At 41.9% G+C, this 19,076-nt stretch overlaps 1 protein-coding gene across 1 annotated transcript; it reads right to left on the reverse strand.

Annotated features, from left to right (window-relative positions):
• Window positions 1-1,270: 1,270 nt before the first annotated feature.
• LOC117470751 (G2 and S phase-expressed protein 1-like) lies at window positions 1,271-18,287 on the reverse strand (the record flags this gene model as incomplete). Its single annotated transcript, XM_034115618.1, is given in 10 exon segments — window positions 1,271-1,607; window positions 2,545-2,661; window positions 2,834-3,215; window positions 5,218-5,448; window positions 7,096-7,156; window positions 11,657-11,776; window positions 11,779-12,000; window positions 14,129-14,185; window positions 17,439-17,517; window positions 18,027-18,287. Coding segments are annotated over 10 exon segments (1,617 nt in total), but the record flags the coding sequence as incomplete, so codon positions are not given.
• Between the last annotated feature and the right edge of the window lie 789 nt (window positions 18,288-19,076).

A 19,076-nucleotide genomic window follows, 5' to 3' on the forward strand; every position in this document is an offset into this window, starting at 1 on the left:
TTATTTTAACATAATAAACGTAAAATGTAAGACAAGCACACATTTCTGATATTCATTCATACTTTTAGCATTTGCTGACGGCCGATTAAAAGTGAGCAACGGGCCGCATGTGGCCCCCGGGTCGTAGTTTGGACACCCCTTGGTTTATGCATTGTCGAAACGCAATCAAAATATTTTAGATCAGAAATTAAAAAATAAAATGTTCTATTTAAAAGGGGACCTATCATGCAAAATGCACTTTGGTACGTCTTTTATACATGAATATGTGTCCCCGGTGTTCCAGGGAACTCACCAAGTGTCAGAAAACACAACCCTCTCTATTTTCCTCCATACCCAAATCTCTAAAAAAGGGGCTGCAACGGATCTGATAAAAACTGATCCAGATTTGAACACTGTCCTGACGTCAGGACGGTGGCACTACGGCTATTGGGCCAACTCCACCAATCAGGAGGAGACAGCCACGGCCATTGCCGTTAGAAAGCGCTGGAGACGCTGTAGTACATATGCCAGGCCAGTAGATGGTGCTGTTCTCACTGAATCTGCCCAGAGCTAGAAATTGTCAAATTGAGCAAAATGAGGCATGGCTAAAATGCATGATCTGTTTGGTATTTTGAAAAAAAAAAAAGTCTAAATATGCCTTATATAGGTATGGTCCTACACTATATTATTCAAATATAGCATGATAGGTCCACTTTAAGTCAAGATATGACAAAGCTCCTCATCTGCTCTTCAGCCCAGCTGCAGTCGGAGAGCGCGAGGAAGACGAGGATAGTGCACGTGAAGAGAGCCATGTTTCAGGTGAACAACACACACCTGAACCTGCTGCTTTTAAAGCCTGCAGTATATTTATTATATAACAGCTGAGGAAAACACACTCAGCGATAAGAGTCACTTTGGCGCGAAATGTGCTGGGGCAGCGAGAAGAAAACACTTCCTGCCACCCTGTGAGAGCGAGCACACTGTGTCTATAGAGCATGAGATTTCTTATGTTTCATCATGGAACACATGTTCATTTGTCTGGTTTTATTTCATTTTGAATTGGAATAATCTGTTGTATAATTACAGGAGTTTGTTTTGCTGGAAAAATAAAAATATCTGAGATTTGACCATTTTTTTCAATTTTTCATCATTTCAAATGCCAGATCTTTACAACAAAATCTTTGATTGGAGGTTTATTAAATATATATTCTAGTGTTTTTTTACTACCTAACTCTTACCTCAATCAAGTAAAGAGGACATATTATAACCACAGAAAGTAAACAAACAGCCGTGACATAATCAACATTTATTCAGACATCAATAAGAGCAAGACTGAGACAATAGAAATACAATCCGGTGCAGAAACACCTTCTGCAACCTTTGAATATTTTCACCATTTAAAAAACATAATAGTCAGTTAAGGCTACGCTGATAAAAACTTTAGGGGTCATTTTTACTAAATTATAATAATTAAGAGTCCAGTTTACGGAAGATCCTGAGGAGGAGGATGAGGAGGAGGATGAAGAGGACGAAGAGGAAGATCAGAAGGAGAGGTTGATGAGCGGAGCGTGGTTCTCCCTCTTGTCTTCAGGACTCCACTTGATGAGCGGAGAGGTCAGGTCGATCAGCTGCAGGAAAATAGAGATTTATATAAACACAGGTTGAGAGAAAACACTGTATTTAAAGATTGGCCTTTAAACTATGGAACAAAACTATGGAACAAAATGCCTCGAGTCATCAGGGACTCAGAACATATTTGTACAATTTAGCCTTTTAGGAAGCTAACTCCTGCTTTCTGCTGCCTTTTAACCTGTCACCTGACTTTGTTGTATTTGCACTATCCTCCTTTTAAAGCACGTCGTACCTATTATGTCTATTCTTTGCTATTTTTAAGTTTGTTTTATGTCTTGTACTTGTAACTGTATTCTATGTGATATATTCTGTGAGTATTCTAGGAGATGTCTACCGTCTACACTTTGAACTGCAAGTCCAATATATGCAAATAAAGATTATTATTATTATTATTATTATTATTATTATTAAAGCTCCCCTGAAGAGATATTTTAAAACATAAGAATAATTTGTGCCGGGTGTGTTTTTTTAAACCACACAGAAGTAACGCATAAAAAATGCTTTAAAATTACATTTACTTTGTCTTCCGACTCAAACGGTCGCTTCTTAGGTTATTTTATTTCAGTTTTTTTGTTTATTTATACAACTCAAATACATATATCTAAAAAACACAAACACAGCAGCCGAATCAGATTCTCTGGTTTGACTATTTATAGCTAGGTGTTTGCAGTGCTGCCCCTGGCCTAATTTGGGCTCCTATGCAGAAAAGCCCTAAATGTAATGCGTGTGTAATATTTTTACATTATAGGTTTTGTGTTTGTGGATATAATATTGTAAAGGGATGTGTCGGAGTAGCACTTAATCGAGTTGGGCTCATAGAGAGGACATGTACCTGCACATGTATCTTGCTTTGAGTTTGTTTCTTCATGGTTGAATGCACTTATTGGGAGTCTCTTTGGATAAAAGCGTCAGCTAAAGGTAATGTGTGAGTACCTGAGAGTTGGAGCAGGACTTGCTGCTGGTGCGGATCAGGTCGGGGGTGTTGCTCAGGTCGATGAGCATCTTCTCCTGAGGGAGCAGCGTCGGAACGGGGAGATCCAGGAGGAGAAACTGAGGAGAGAAACAAGAAGTGAAGTGAACTCTCAGGTCAAACAAGAAGATCTGTGAACTCTCAGACACTCATTGGTTGCCACACAAAAGGCAGAAATAAATACAGTTGAAAACAGAAGAAATGTTGAGTTATGTGAGGTGTGTGTGTTTTTATTTTTGCGTGACCTCTGACCTCCTGTGTCTTGTGGTGGCTCTCCTCTTTAGTTTCAGGTTCGATCAGGTTCCTGCTGGGCTCTGATTGGCTCTCAATCCGTGCTGCAGGAACTGTGCTCTCCGATTGGCTCTCACTCGCTGCTGCAGGATCTGTGCTCTCTGATTGGCTCTCAATCTGTGCTGCAGGAACTGTGCTCTGTGATTGGCTGTGACTCTGTGCTGCAGGAACTGTACACTCTGATTGGCCCTGACTCGGTGCTCCAGCCTCTGTGCTCTCTGATTGGTCGGAATGTGGTGAGCTGGTGGGCGGGGCAGCAGGAAGCTCCTCCTCCTCCAGGCAGAAAGGCTGGATGACAGGCACTTCAACAGGCTCCGCCTCCTGCATCTCCACGGGGGCGGGGCTACAAAAACCAAAACAAACAACCGAATGAGTCCGAAGATATTTAATGTTTCTATTTTCTCAAGAAGAAATTTGCCAATTCCACTTATTATAAGACATGATATACACTTTCTGTCTCTTAAATGGGCACACACAGCTAATCAACATGAATCAGAATCAAGTTTATTGCCAGGTACGTTAACACATACAAGGAATTTGCTTTGGTATCTGGTGGTGCGAACATAAACAATCTAAAACAAAAAAGAAGCCTAATGTGAACACCCGGAAGGTTTCTAATTTCTCTAATTTCCCCTCCTCGACTCCTCGGTCCTCCGGTTGTGACCCGGAAATGGATTTCAGCGCGCCATGTTGAAGGACATCTCATTTCTCTAAATGCACATCGAGGACCGAGGATCGAGGATCGAGGAGGCTCTCTGGAGGAGCTATGATCGAGGATACACTGATGGGTCCTCCGCGGATGTATTTCCGGCAACAGAGATGTTTAAAAGAGTCGTGGCACGGCCGGACTTATCTCAGCCAATGACAGCTCTGCATGCATCCCCTGGATATTATTTTATTAACTGCTTTCATCGCGACCCAATGTTTACAGTTGTGAGGTCCGTGCAGAAAGCAGAGCAGTGTGTATAATATATATCACTCTGCTAATGTAAACACTGACCATATTACGTCCAAAACAGTCGGGCATTGTTTCTGATAGCAACTTTCTGATAGGGCCGTGGGTCCACATTTCCGATATTACGTCATATCGGACGCAAATCTGGATCAGCTCCGTTGTAGCCCCATTTTTAGAGATTTGGGTACGGAGGAAAAGAGAGAGGGTTTTATTTTCTGATGCTGCGTGAGTTCCCTGACACACCGGGGACACATCAAAGACATCAACAAGTGCATTTTGCATGATAGGTCCCCTTTAATACTTGTAAATAAAACTTTTGGCCGTAATTTAAATTGAGTGAGATTCCCCATTGTAGCGACCAGAGAAGGGGGGGGGGGATATATCAAGACTCTGATCGTGTTACGTTATTATGAGAGTGCTCTCATACTTGTTTGATTCTGAAATTGTATATATTTATATAAATATGTGTGTGTCAGAGGTCGCGTTAACCGAATATTTTCCGTCTATGACAGATTTCTTTTAACAATGACGGAAAAATCTGAAAGCAGTCCGTCATTTTGACAGATTAGAACAAACTCGGAACAGCGCCAAAGTCTCCCCGCAGCGAGGCTCCGGTGTTATGCATGCCCGCCAAAAGGAAATGATACCGTTTCCAAACCTAACTTTGTCGTACAGATCATTGAAATGTCTGAGTTTTGGATTTACGCTGTGCGCGCTCCCGCGAGGTGCAGTGAGCATGCATAACACGGCGCTAAAAGTTCACGAGCGTGCGCCCCGCCCCCCCGTTGACAGTTCACTACCGTGCTCCTCCTCTCTCCTCGGTTCCCCTCCTCGACTCCTCCGCTCGCATCTCCTGTGGGCGGGACTAAGACACGAGGATAGGAGTCGAGGAGGGGAATTAGAGAAATGAGAAACCTTCCCTGTGTTGCCAAATCTCGCGAGAAGTTGTTGAGACATGTCATAAAATGCCATTTTAGTGTCAGAAGTAAGATGGTTCTTGTTTCTCTCGTGACAAATGGGTCCAATATTTACTTTAGTGAGTATCCTGAGAAATTGGGGAAACCAACATGACTTGTGCAGCATCTCATTTCTAAAATGTGTCCATTGAGACCTCTGTATGGGGTTTATAGCAGCGATCAGAATACCTGTATTAGTCCCACAGAGGGGACAGCAGAAAAGAGCCAAAGACAGCTTAATGTTGACGAAGAAGCATGCGTACAAAAAAACGTAAAGATAAAAAAATATAAGAAAATAAGAATTTACAAAATACACATCCTGTAACAGTTCTGAGGATTTAGCAGCCAGGTATATATTGCACAGTTATTAACGGCATATATATATATATATATATATAACAAGGGGTGTTCCTATTGGTCAACGGCAGCCTTACCAGCAGCTCCTGTCCCTCCTGGTGGAGGAGGGTGTGTGGGCGGGGTCAGAGTCTGGGTCAGAGCCGGGGTTGGACGGCGGTCTGCTGGCCCGGCTCTTGGTGGTGGGCGTAGCGACGGGGATGGAGGACATCCTGCGCTTCACGGGGGTTGGGAGGGCAGAGGGACGTTGAGGTTTCACCTGCAGTGACCGGACAGCAGGGGGCGTCAGAGGGCCGGAGGACTTCTGGAGACTACAGGAGAAGGAGGAGAGGGAAATGATTAATGATCTGCCCAAGGTCATACCATGGATGTATAATAAGTACTGGATACAGCGTGGGAGGCGGGGCCTCATTCATTCCTATGAGAGTTGCTCATTCGCGCATGATGATAAAATGGCCCAACTTTTGAGAGAGCGAAACGTCACAGATTACCCGGCATGCCTGAGAAGTACCCGTATGTGCGCTCATAGCGCATGCGCAACTTTAACCATGCCCCCCAAAATGCTCGTTCACATCAAGCACGTCAATTTGCGTACACGTAACAGCACCGCACGTTCATGACAGCATGGTAATGGTGGTAATTTGTTATTATGATAGATTTGATATTAACGAGGCGGCAGTTAGCGGTTAGCTAGTAATTATGCTAATTTACACATCAATCGTTATGTACTTTTATATTACACTGTAACAGGATCTAGTGATATCCAAGCAACAGAGCTTCATTTAGCATGAAAGAATTATTGCACTGTATATATATGTATATATATATATATATATATATATGTATATATATACAGTGCAATAAGCTTCTTAGTGCAATAAGAAGCTACAGGGACGTTAATCTACGTCGGTAATATTAACTTTATTTAATACAACATTTACGGTACAAGATTTAATCATACAGCCCATGTAGTATAATATTTTACAAATGATGAATTACAGCAAACATGTGCAATATATCCATTATTACAGCTCCGTGGGCTGGCAGTAAGGCGATATGGGTCCGTTCTTATTGTGCATCCATGGGTAAAGATAAACGCATGTAGTGCTGAACACGTAACATGAACGTGCCGGGCGGCGCGGTCCCGTGGGTTAGATGCGCGTTCATAATGCAGAGGGAAATAACTCACAGAATAACGTTATTAGCACATGTTTACAACTTGAGGAACGAATGTTTTTAATAAGGGCTATTCAAGTGTTCATACTGGGTAGTTTATTTAGTTTAAAAAAAATTATCCAACGATTTACAGACCACTCTTTCCCCATGTAAGTCAATGGGAAAAAGTGTTTCTGGGCCTGGCAACCAAAAGGAAGTGTAGTACCGCCGTTTGGCCAGCACGAATATTTTCATCTGAGTCCGGCGCACTTCCTGGGGGCTTGGGTCATACTCAAATGTAAGACTTTTTATTTACTAGCTGGGTGTTCTCCGATAAGGGGCCGGGGGAAACAAAGTTAGTGATTACTGGTTCCATGTTGATTTATTTCAATACAAATTGTTGGGGGGAACTGAAAGGCTCTTAACGTACTGGTTACTTTGCAGCCCGGACGTTTCCCCCAAAACACATTTAGACGCGATCGCAACACAGAAGTACATTTCAAATCTGATTATTTTTAAAGAGGACCTATCATGGAAAATGCACTTGTTGATATCTTTTATACATAAACATGTGTCCCCGGTGTGTCGGGGAACTCATGCAGTGTCAGAAAATAAAACCCTCTCTCTTTTCCTCCGTACCCAAATCTCTAAAAACGGGGCTACAACGGAGCTGATCCAGATTTGCGTCCGATATGACGTAATATCGGAAATGTGAAACTACTTCAGATCTAGACTCAGCAGAGTAACAGGACAGATGATGGTAAAAGCTGCTCTTTTAAAAAGGAGTATTTAGCGCCACCTACCTGTCCACGCTGCTCACTGACGTCAGCGCCTTTGGCTTCAACATCTTTGAGACCTCTGGAGCTAAAACAAGAACACAATGAGATCGTGAAACAGAATAAAGACTTTGTTTTATTTGGTGTGAACAAAGACATTTAAATTCAAGCCGATTATTTCTAAAAGGTAAGGACCAGAACTGTTACTCCTAAACTTTCTAAAGTCAAACATTAAGTGTGTCTTCATTTACCACAGGGAGGTTCTGTGGCGGTATAACAGAAAGGGCTGCAGCTTTGAATTCTGCATTTGGTCTCATGCAGTCATTTTGATTACTTTATTACAGTCCTGTTGAATGTCAAAACATACAAGAAGAGGGAATGGAAAATGAAATAGGTCTATATATCTGATAAATAATGTGTCAAAGCGTAGCATCAAGTCTGCTCTTGGTGATTAGCTCGCTTTGAAGCGGCCCTACTCTGCTTTTTGGGAGTTTGCTCTTTCCAGTAGTTTGTTATACAGGTTTTTAGTCTGCTAAAAGGCTAGAATCCCTGTGTTCTAGGGCTGTGCAATTAATCGTATTTTAAATTGCAATCACGATTTTGGCCTGCCACAATTACGAAAACAACATAATCGAAAAAAACAATTATTTAGCTTTGCTAGGTTGTGACCGTGCACTGCAACATATTTGATCTAATTAATTTTGGTCTCATTTATTTGTATTTATCATATTTATATATGTTTAGTAGCTTGTGGAAGTGCGCTCCAAAATATTTGTTGATCTTGTTTATTGGTATTTATTATTTTGATATTATTTATTTAAATGTATCATTTATTTTTGTATTGGTTTTTCAGTTGAATTATACGTTCAGGGTAATCAACAGTTAAAAAGATACTGTTCAAATTATTATTTGTATTTGTTTTAAAGTTCAATAAATGGATGTTTTCAAAGTCAATGAATAATCGTATTTAATAATCGTGATATCAATTATTGACCAAAATAATCGTGATTATGATTTTTGCCATAATCGCACAGCCCTAGTGTGTTCCCTCCAGAGGGAGTTTCAATCAGAGCAAACTGGGCTCTGGTTTCAGACAGAGGGTGAAAAGAGGTGCTGCATCACAGGCAGAATGAGAAACATAAACATACATACAAACATATTGAAGTGACTGTTTTTTCTATATATTGATTGTTGTGCTTTTATGTATGTCTTAATGTGTGCATATGTATAAATGTGTCTTGATTGTGTGTATCAAAAGGATATACCCAGGGTTCGAGTTATAAACTGAGCTCTATGGGGGTCTTTAAAACTAGCGCATGCGCGCGTGCGTGCAGGCGCGCACGCACAGTCACAGGCATAGATTGCGCAATAATGTATTGCGCACCTTGGAGGTGCAGACTCCAACTGATGGTATATATTGCACACCCTTGTGAGTATACAATTAGTGTCTGATGTGTTAGGGCTTCAAAGATAATTACAAAATCACAAAAACTCAGGAACTCTGTACTTGTGGAGCGTCACAAACAGCGCCTCCGTTTATTACGTTTTACTCTCTCCACAACTTCAGGACAGACTGCGCATGCTCAAACACATGAACTCGTACACAATCAATAACAACGTAAGAGCTATAAAGAAAATACAAAAATTAGCTCTCACAGATAAAACGAGAGAGAGAGAGACTGACTTCACTGCTAATTACGTGGTCAAACAAACAAACACACACACACACACACACACACACACACACACACACACACACACACACAGACAGACACAGACACACACACGCCCATACCTTTACGCAGATAAAATAGCCCAAAGTGGTCTGTTTTCAGCAGGCTGTGGTCGCGGTCCTGGAACCCATGATGTGGAAGTCCGATGTCCTTTATTTATCCACGATTGGATGAATGGGAAAGGGTCAAATTTGTTGATAGGAGGCCCATTTAAATCCACAAACAACAATGCGTTGAGGCTTCTGGCTCGCAGCCGGTTCCTGGTCTTACAGTCGGTGTCATTGCATGCAGAAAAGCCCCTCTCGCACTCTGCAGATGTCGGAAGAACAGTGTTGCTCGCCACTATCAGTCTTTTCAAGGTTTTACCCTGATGTTCCTTGCCTTGTTGTTGTAGTTTCCAGTCTCTGAACTCACTGACAGCTTCAGTTGCGGACTCTCCGAGAAGTTTAGCAAACTTCCCCACCTCCCTTTCTCCAAACAGAACAAGCTCTGTCCTCTCTTTTGGCCAGAAGTGCTGATCCATAGGCTTCAACATAGTTACCAGCTCACTATCGGGAAGACGCCTGGTGAGATTATCAATGATTGACTGGTAAAATTGGGACTTCTTTACTTTAGGTTGAGTTTCTCTAATATCAACCCCTTTGAACTGGCCGCTTGTTATGCCCGCTTTGACTTTTAGTTCAGTTTTCCCATCGTTGTCCTTCGTGGCAGAGAGCACCTCGATCGTCTGATGTATGTAGCGGCTTGCATCAACCAGGGACGTGTCGCGTTTCTGTAGTTTCAGAGAGAGACTTTGTAGTTCACGTAACACGTCTTTCATTGTCGCTAAATCAGTGAGGAATCCAGTGGATGTCAGATGCTTTAGTAAACCAGCGTACTTGGCTTTCTCTGCACCAGAACGTGAGCCATCTTCACTCGCAGATTTAAAGTGATGTGCTAACACTGGGAAGTCCTTCAGCACAGCTTTGACAGTGTTGTAACTGCTGGAAACCCATCTAATTGTAAAGACTTGTCCGATTTTCAGAATCTGCATGTTCAGTTCCGCAGCCGCTTCCTCTAACTCCCTGGCGTTTTTCGTGGACTGGTGGTAAAGAGAATAGAGTTTAGCGAGGAAAAACTCTAAATGATTACAGCCTGCCACAGCCTTCAATGAATCATTCACCGCTAATTCCAAACGATGAGCTAGACAATGAACTGCCTGAAGACGAGGGAAATCCTTTTTCAGCCTGGCTATGAGTCCAGTCTGTCTCCCGGTTAGCACGGCAGCACCGTCTGTGGCTATGCTAATTAGGTTTTTACGAAGAAACTCTTCATCCATTCCCCCCGCCTGGAGGCTGTTTTTCAGTGCGCTACACAGCGACTCTGCATCAGTGCCCTGGTCCAGTTCAACAATGTCAAAATACACATTGTCCAATTCTCCATTCCCAGTGACATCGCACCTGACATAAATAATCATGTATGCGCGTCCATGAATTGTGCTTTCGTCTAGTGTTAGACTAATACGGGAATCAAGTGATTTGATATTAGAAATAAATGTCTTTTTCATCTCTTGTGCAATGTGCTCTACAATCTGGGCACATGAATGATCGGATCTGTGAGCAGGGCCGACTGTCGCACCATTCATTTCATTAAGTTGCATAATGGGATTCAATTTTGTATAAGGCAACCTTTCTTTAGCGACAGTATAGGCTGCCCTGAACGAACTAGCTGTCTCATTAAACATGCTGGAGCTGAGTTCTGCAACTTTCTTCGGAAGCACTTCTTTTAGTTTGAGCTCCGCTATTTCAACAGCTCGTTTATGAGCAATAGAGTCGCGGTGTATGTAAAAATTTTTTCGCAACTGCTTCTGCACAGGGCTACTCACAGTCCCATTGATCCAGGCATCCGCCAAATGCGTTCCATATTTTTTCTCCGAAAGTAAGAGAGTCTTGGTTTCCTTACAGACGAGGCATCCAAGACCACCCTCCTTTGAAAACAGCCAGGGGTTTCTTTCTTTCCAGGATCTCCACTGATTGTGTCCCCAGTTAAGTGGCGGTCCTTCTGTAGCAGTACCTCCTGCCTCCTCATACCGCTCTGCTTCGGAACTTTCTACGTGTGTGCTGGTGGTCCCACATTCAACAGCATCAGGTCCGCTAGCAAAGACAGCATCCTCCGTAGCAGCAAGGTTAGTACTAGTTGTCACGCTAGCAGGTGCATTTTGGTTGTCAAAAGCTGTTTTTTGTTTCTTTGTGAGAAAACCAAAACTAGCCAGGCTTGTAGACCCCGTCGGCGGCAGTGGCCTTTTTTTGGGCGGCATGCTAATCGTCTGCTAGCCTACGGTACTCATAGTATGTATGTGTGTATCCTGTCAATATATTTGAATGTCTGTTGATATAACGGTTCATTCTTCGGGCGCGCGCAGCACGTTCACAGCCTCACAGGCATAGATTGCGCAATATTTTATTGCGCACCTTAGAGGTGAAGTGCAGGCATATTGTCATTCAAGAGAGAATACGATGCGTAGTTCTTTTGGAAAACGTTGTTTTGTTTGCCTATTTACCTCGTTAACGTAAATAATACTCATTACATTGAAAAATGCATTATTTGTGATCAAAATAATGGTTGTTGGTAATGTATATTAGCGACCCCCACAGATGTTAAATTTACTGGGTCCGTGGGAGCTCAGGCCCCTCCTTATGGGAGCTCAGCTCCCATTGGCTCCCACGTAACTCGAACCCTGGATATACATATTTTTATATATATTTGTATTCAGGATTGTGGGAAACGGTATTTTGATCTCTCCGTCTGTACACACAAACTGAAAGATAGACAATAAAGTCGACTTTGACTGATGCTCCTATTAAAACTGCTCTCACCGTCTGCATTGCGGACTCCTCTGAATCCTCCGCCTGGTGTCAGAAGGACGAGCGCCTCAGGTCTGGATCTGCTCCTCAGAGCGCTCAGAGGCCGGGTGCTCTTCTCCAACCCTCTCTTAACGGGGTCAGCTGCACCGGCGTGGAATCGGACCTCTTCAGCGGCGTGGATCTGACCACTTTGACGCGCTCCACCTCGGACAGCTTCCTGTTCTGCAGAGACATCGAGCGGCGGTCAGCGATGGTGGAGGAAGATGTTGGCTCCGTGTTGATGGTGGAGCGACGAGGGCGGCTCTGATTGGCCGGTCTGCTGGGGGCGGGGCCGCTCAGAGAGGAGTTCAGTCTACCTGAGAGGAGACACAACAACAGGGTTACAGTCGGATAGTATTTTTCCTCGCAGGAAGGTTTCTAACAGAGAGAAATGAACCTGAAATGGCAGCCATGATAAGAGCTGTTCGGTCTCTCTAACCGATACGGAAAGAGCTTCAGGGTATATGCAGGAATCCTGAAGACGAATGTAAAACCTTTTAAGACCTTTTTTAAGACCCTTTCCATACATTTTAAGACCTCATCGCCACTTCGAGTTTTAACCGGTTACATTGGCGACACACTTTACCTCACATTCACTATATACAGTATTGATTGTCCTTCCTCCTTATCTTCCAACCATTTGGACGCAAACTTGCATTTCCCCATAACGATGTTGCTTAGCAACCGGCGTAAACGGACCTTCGCGCGCTATCAAGCAGTGAGCGTGAGATGTCCTGTTCAGATGACGTCACATCCAACGGGATGCCATAAATAAACTACACAGAATCACACTACACACCTACGCAATGATTACATTCAGGCACACTGTAGAATACAACCTCTTTGGACCATTGATATACTTATTGAAAACAAGCTACAAAATGTAATACCTTGGAAAATGCAGTTTAATACTTTTTAATAGCCTTCATTTTCGCTAAATTGATTCATCAACTTTTAATACTTTTTAAGACCCCGCGGACACCCTGAGCTTCAACATTTTCTTTTTTAAATACTTTGACAGACAAATAAAGATCGTATAAGCCACTGTGCTTATTAAGCATTTTACAACTTATTCCATAACTTGCTTAAGTGCTTATATGTTTTTGGGAACTGTCAAATCTTGATCAAATTAGGTCATTTAAAGAGCATTTCATGGTGTTTCCCAGGCTTTAATTAACGCAACATGTTTGAATTGAAGTAGTGAAAGTATTATTTATACAAACAGTTTCATACTATCATACTAATCGGGATTCATGTTGATTAATACGAGTGGACAAGAGGGTAAGCAACGTTTCCTTTTACATTATTTCAATTCCAACCTTGGAAAAGAAGACCTTTATTTGTCTATGTTTATAAAGCCAGCAGGAAAGACCGTGATAAGAGAGCATAGGGGAAAGTATTTAGAAACTCTGTTGTTAGTCCATCTTTGAAAAATGGTTGTTTCCTCACCCAGACGCACGTCACTTTTCATCTGCTGCTGCTTTACAGGAGTGAGACCGTATTTTCTTCTCATTCTCATTAGCTTGAGTTTCATTTTCCTAAAGGAAACCATCAAAGGGTGTAGTTTTTTCTAAACCAAGAAATATGTTGTAATGTAATGTTTTCCTCCCATCTCCCATTATCAGTGCAGTCTCTTTCCCTAAAGGCCCCTACACACCAATCTGACACCAAAGAACACGACTGTTGTGTCGCCTCACGTCTCCTGCGTCTTGGCCAACAGTCGCACTGGAACACACCGCAAAGACTTCAGCCGACGGCCAAGCAGCACGTACGAACTGCGCATGCGTGAGTGGCAATAACTCTCCTTACCAGCAGGCGGCGGTAGTGTGTATTCGTCATTCAAAAGAGGCAACAACCGGAAGACAGACTGCGTGATACACCGAGAGAAGAAGAACAGACTGCATGATATAAACAAACAACAAATATAGCGTGTGCGTTCCATTTTCACTCTACAGCGAGAAGCTCATGGGGCTTTCCCGAACCTGTGTCGAGAGCTGGAGTTAAATGAAATCTCAGATTTGCCTTCTTAATCGTTTGTTTGGGTCCCTCACTTCCGTTTCGCTTCTCATGCACTGATTCGCTAGCTGAACAGCCAATCAGAGTGATTTCTGTAGCCGACGGCCTTTTGCCGACAGCCTCCCGATTCAACATGTCGAATCCGCGGCGGAAGGTGTCGGCACGGCCGAAAAGACACGACGGGGCGGGACACAACAATCTGAGTAGGGCGACAGGACGCTCATCGATGGCCAGACATCTATCGACGGCAAAAATCGGCTTGGTGTGTAAGGAGCTTTAGTCCTGATGAATTATCTTTCACGTTTTTCCCTTAACCCCATGGCATTTTTTTACTTAGTTTAAGGAAAAGTGGTCAGATTTTGTTGCCAATGGTGTAGTTTTGTAAGTTCCTCACACAGCATGGATACTCTTTACATTATGTCAGCGTACCTTTGGCTGGGGACAGAGAGATGCTGGAGTTGAAGCTGGACACTGAGGACGAGGAAGGCAAGGCAAGGCAAGGCAAGGCAAGGCAAGGCAAGGCAAGTTTATTTATATAGCACCTTTCAACACAAGGCAATTCAAAGTGCTTTACAAAAATGGAAGACATTATGAAAATGGCATTTAAAATCAGTCATTAAAAAGAAAAGATAATAAAATAAACATTAAAAGAAAAAATACATGGATAAAAGTTAAAAGTTACAGTGCAGTTTAAGATGTGAATAGTTCAATTAAAAGCAGCGGCAAAAAGAAAAGTCTTCAGCCTGGATTTAAAAGTAGTAAGAGTTGCAGTGGACCTGCAGGTTTCTGGGAGTTTGTTCCAGATACTTGGAGCATAATAACTGAACGCTGCTTTACCATGTTTAGTTCTGACTCTGGGGACAGAAAGCTGACCAGTCCCTGAAGACCTGAGAGATCTGGATGGTTCATAATTTAGCAGTAGATCAGAAATGTATTTTGGGCCTAAACCATTCAAAGCTTTATAAACCAGCAGCAGTATTTTGAAATCTATTCTTTGACACACAGGAAGCCAGTGTAAGGACTTCAGAACAGGAGTGATGTGATCCACTTTCTTAGTGTTAGTGAGGACTCAAGCAGCGGCGTTCTGAATTAGCTGCAGCTTTCTAATAGATTTTTTAGTGAGGCCTGTAAAGACACCATTACAGTAGTCCAGTCTACTGAAGATAAAAGCATGGACAAGTTTTTCCAAATCCTGCTGTGACATTAGTCTTTTAATCCTAGATATATTCTTTAGGTGATAGTAGGCTGATTTAGTAACTGTTTTAATGTGACTGTTGAAACTCAGGTCAGAGTCCATGACTACACCTAGATTTCTGGCTTCATCTGTTGTTTTGAACATTGCAGACTGAAGCTCAGCGCTAACTTTTATACGTTCTGCCTTGGCTCCAAAAACCATTACCTCAGTTTTATCTTTGTTTAATTGGAGAAAGTTCTGACACATCCAGTCATTGATTTGTTCAATGCACTTACTCAGTGTTTGAATTGGAGCATAATCTCCTGGTGAAATTGTTACGTAAATTTGTGTGTCATCCGCATAGCTATGGTAACTTATTTTGTTGTTTTTCATTATCTGAGCCAGTGGTAGCATGTAGATGTTAAAGAGAAGAGGCCCCAAGATGGAGCCTTGAGGTACCTCACATGTCATATTTGTCAACTCAGATGTGTATTTACCTATAGAAACAAAGTTTTGTCTGTCCTTTAAGTAGGACTCAAACCAATTTAGAACTGTTGCCGAAAGTCCCAACCAGTTTTCTAGTCGGTCTAGTAATATGTTGTGGTCAACAGTGTCAAACGCAGCACTGAGATCTAATAATACTAACACTGAAGTTCTGCCACTGTCTGTGTTTAAGTGGATGTCATTGAAGACCTTTACAAGAGCAGTCTCAGTGCTGTGGTTTGGACGAAATCCTGACTGGAACACATCCAAAGAGTTATTTAAATGCAAGAAGTTACTCAACTGTTGAAATACAACTTTTTCAATGATTTTACCTAGAAATGGCAGGTTTGATATTGGCCTGTAATTGTTCATTGCTGAAGCATCTAGATTATTCTTTTTTAAGAGCGGTTTAATGACTGCAGTTTTCAGGGCCTCTGGAAAAATACCTGAGTGAAGAGATGTGTTTACTATATGAAGTAGATCTGAGGCCATGCAAGGAAAAACATCTTTGAAAAATCCTGTTGGAATAATATCAAGGCAGCAGGAGGAGGATTTCAGAAGTTGAATAATGTCCTCTAAGTTTTTACCATTAATCTGATGGAATTGTGTCATGGTGTTTGAATTGATATTAGGTGGACATAGGGACAACACATTTCCTGTACCTGATGCAGAGGCACTGACTGCTTGTCTAATTTTCTGAATTTTGTCAGTGAAGAAGGAGGCAAAATCATTGCACGCCCTGGTGGATAGAAATTCAGAGGCTACTGACACTGGGGGGTTTGTTAGTCTGTCGACGGTAGCAAACAAGGCACGTGCGTTGTTTTTGTTTTTGGTTATGATGTCAGAGAAGAAAGACTGTCGTGCGTTTTTCAATTCCAAATTATAAAGGCCAAGTCTCTCTTTATAGATTTCAAAGTGAACCTGGAGATTTGTTTTTCGCCATCTACGTTCAGCTTTTCGACACTCTCTTTTTTCTGTTCTCACGGTCATGGCCTTTCTCCATGGAGATATGTTCTTGCTAATCACTTCCTTTACCTTAGTTGGAGCAATGGTATCTATAACATTTTACATTTTTTAATTAAAATGATCTACTAGCTCATTTACTGAGATGTTAACAGGGGCAAGTGTGGATGAAAAATTATGAGTAAACATTTCCCTAGTATTTTCAGTTAAATATCGCTTTGTGGTTACCTCTTTCTGAACATTTTTGTGAACAGAAATAGAGCTCTCAAAGAAAACACAGGAATGGTCAGAGAGTGCAACATCAGTCACCACAACCTTTGAGATATTCAGACCCTTTGAGATAATTAAGTCCAGAGTGTGCCCCTTATTGTGCGTGGGCTCCGCCACATGCTGAGTCAGTCCATAGTTATCAAGAACACAAAACAGTTTGTTAGCCCCTCTGTCCTGGGGGTTGTCAACATGGATGTTAAAATCACCAACAATGACTAGACGGTCAAAGTCAATACACACTATAGACAGCAGTTCAGTAAAATCATCAAAAAAGCTTGCACAGTATTTGGGTGGTCTATAGATATTTAGGAACAGAGCTCGAGAGGAGCATTTCAGCTGAAGGGCCACATATTCAAAAGAAGCAAAGTCCCCATAAGATGTCTTCCTGCATTGAATGGCATCATTGAACAAAATAGCAACTCCACCCCCTTTCTTATGCATTCTTTCCTGACTCATAAAACTGAAGTTGGGAGGGGTTGATTCGATAAGAACAGCTGCACTGTTATTTTGTTCAATCCAAGTTTCCGTTAAAAACATAAAATCCAGATTGTGCTCAGTGATAAAATCATTGATTAAAAATGTTTTTCCTGCCAAAGACCTGACATTTAATAAAGCTAGTTTAAGTTTGTTAAATACACTATCAGTAAAAACATTTGTGACAAGCTGTGGCTGACATGGAATCACTGCTAAATTTGATAACCTCACACAAACGTTTGAGCACTTCCTGTTTCTAAGCTGATTTACCGCTCTTAATCTATTACCTATCAACACAGATATCGGCAAAGCTACTGGCAGGCAGGGCCCCGGCATGTGCTGGAAAGAGTTGAGAGTGCCATATGCCCTAGGAAGAGGATGTGTTGTTCCTCTCCGTCACCCTCCTCCTCTGAAGAGGTGGAGCTTTCACACCTGACATGTTCCTCATAGCACTCTAACGGACCAAAACATGAAACATAAAGTAAGTTAATAATAAGATAATATCAGTTTCATTTAGTGTGTTGGTCTGCAGGTGGAGCTGTGTGACTAGAAATCAGTATCAAGGTCAATTTATATACCCTTTATTTAACCAGGTAAAAGTCTTTTTCAAGAGTGACCTGGCCAAGAGGGCAGCATGAACAAAGTTACAACAAATGAACACAAAACAAAACACAGGCAGAGGAATACAGCGGTCGTAAAACACAAACGAAATGGCACATTAACCAGTCAATACGCAAAATCAAATAAACTATTATAAAACATAAAAACTATTTTAAAACGACTTAAATTATGGGATAAAAGAGCAATCACATCGACCAATGGATTCTTGTTCTCTGTCCTTTCAGATGGACTTGAATCCCCCCCAAAGTGATCAAATCAATGTATCAAGTATGTGTACGCTTGCAAGGGATTTGACTTGTTTCTCTCCCCCTGTTGTAGACCACTTTTGAACAGGTGTGTTACCTTAGTGGGCGGAGCCAGCATGCGTTTCCCCAGAAGGCTGAAGTTGAAGGAGGAGTCGCTGATGTCGGACGCCACGCTCGCCGAATCAGAGAGCAGATCCTCGCTTGACCCCGCCCTGCTGGAGGGGCGAGACGACGGACTGCGCTTCCAACCCCCCACCGCCTGAAAGACGACAAAAAGAGACACAAATCCGTGGTTTCTACCAACAACAACAACTCTTTGAAACCAAGAAATACAGCAGTACAAATATACATCTCCTATAAAAAGGCAGCAAATTGTGGATGTTCAGTTGTTCTACAGATGAAACAAATAGTAACTAATTTATATGACCACTTTTTGTATTAGATTCTAATTTAATCTGGCATTATTTAATGATAACATAGTAAGGAATCAAAATAGCTCAACCTTTCAAACTGTCAACCAATGGTGACATACCTTCACCTGTTAGCGACACAATGCTTGAATAGCACGTTCTCTAACAGGGAGTTGGCTCAAGGAATAAGAGGTTAAAATAAGGGCAGTGTCTGCAAGATTCAATACAACCTGTCTGCACTGAGTAAACTAAAATATGCTATGAGACAGTGAACAAATGTGCAATCTCATAGTACGTCCCAACACACACAATATGTCTAAGAATACTTCAGTTGTACTGTGTGAATGAGGTCAAAGGTTATATTTCAATGTGTGTTCATTGAATTATACTGGAAGTAGTGTATTAGGTTGTTTTCTGTGCTGAATGACAAACTAATTGACTTAACAACTGAGTAGAAGTACCAGAGTGTAGGAATACTCTGTTACTGTACAGTAAAAGTCCTGCATTCAAAATGTTACTCAAGTAAAAGTAGAAAAGTATCAGCATCAAAATATAGTTAAAGTACCAAAACATTGGTCCATTTCAGAACAATAGATATGTTTTTATAATGATTGATCATTAAAGTGTTATTAAAGCTGGTAAAGGCGCAGCTAGTTTCAATGACTTTGCAGGGTAGCTTGTGAATTTACTCCAGGTGGAACTAAAGTCTGATTTAACACTTGATTATATTTCACATC

The sequence above is a fragment of the Trematomus bernacchii genome, unplaced genomic scaffold (assembly GCF_902827165.1).
Source record: "Trematomus bernacchii unplaced genomic scaffold, fTreBer1.1, whole genome shotgun sequence".
Lineage (NCBI taxonomy): Eukaryota > Metazoa > Chordata > Actinopteri > Perciformes > Nototheniidae > Trematomus > Trematomus bernacchii.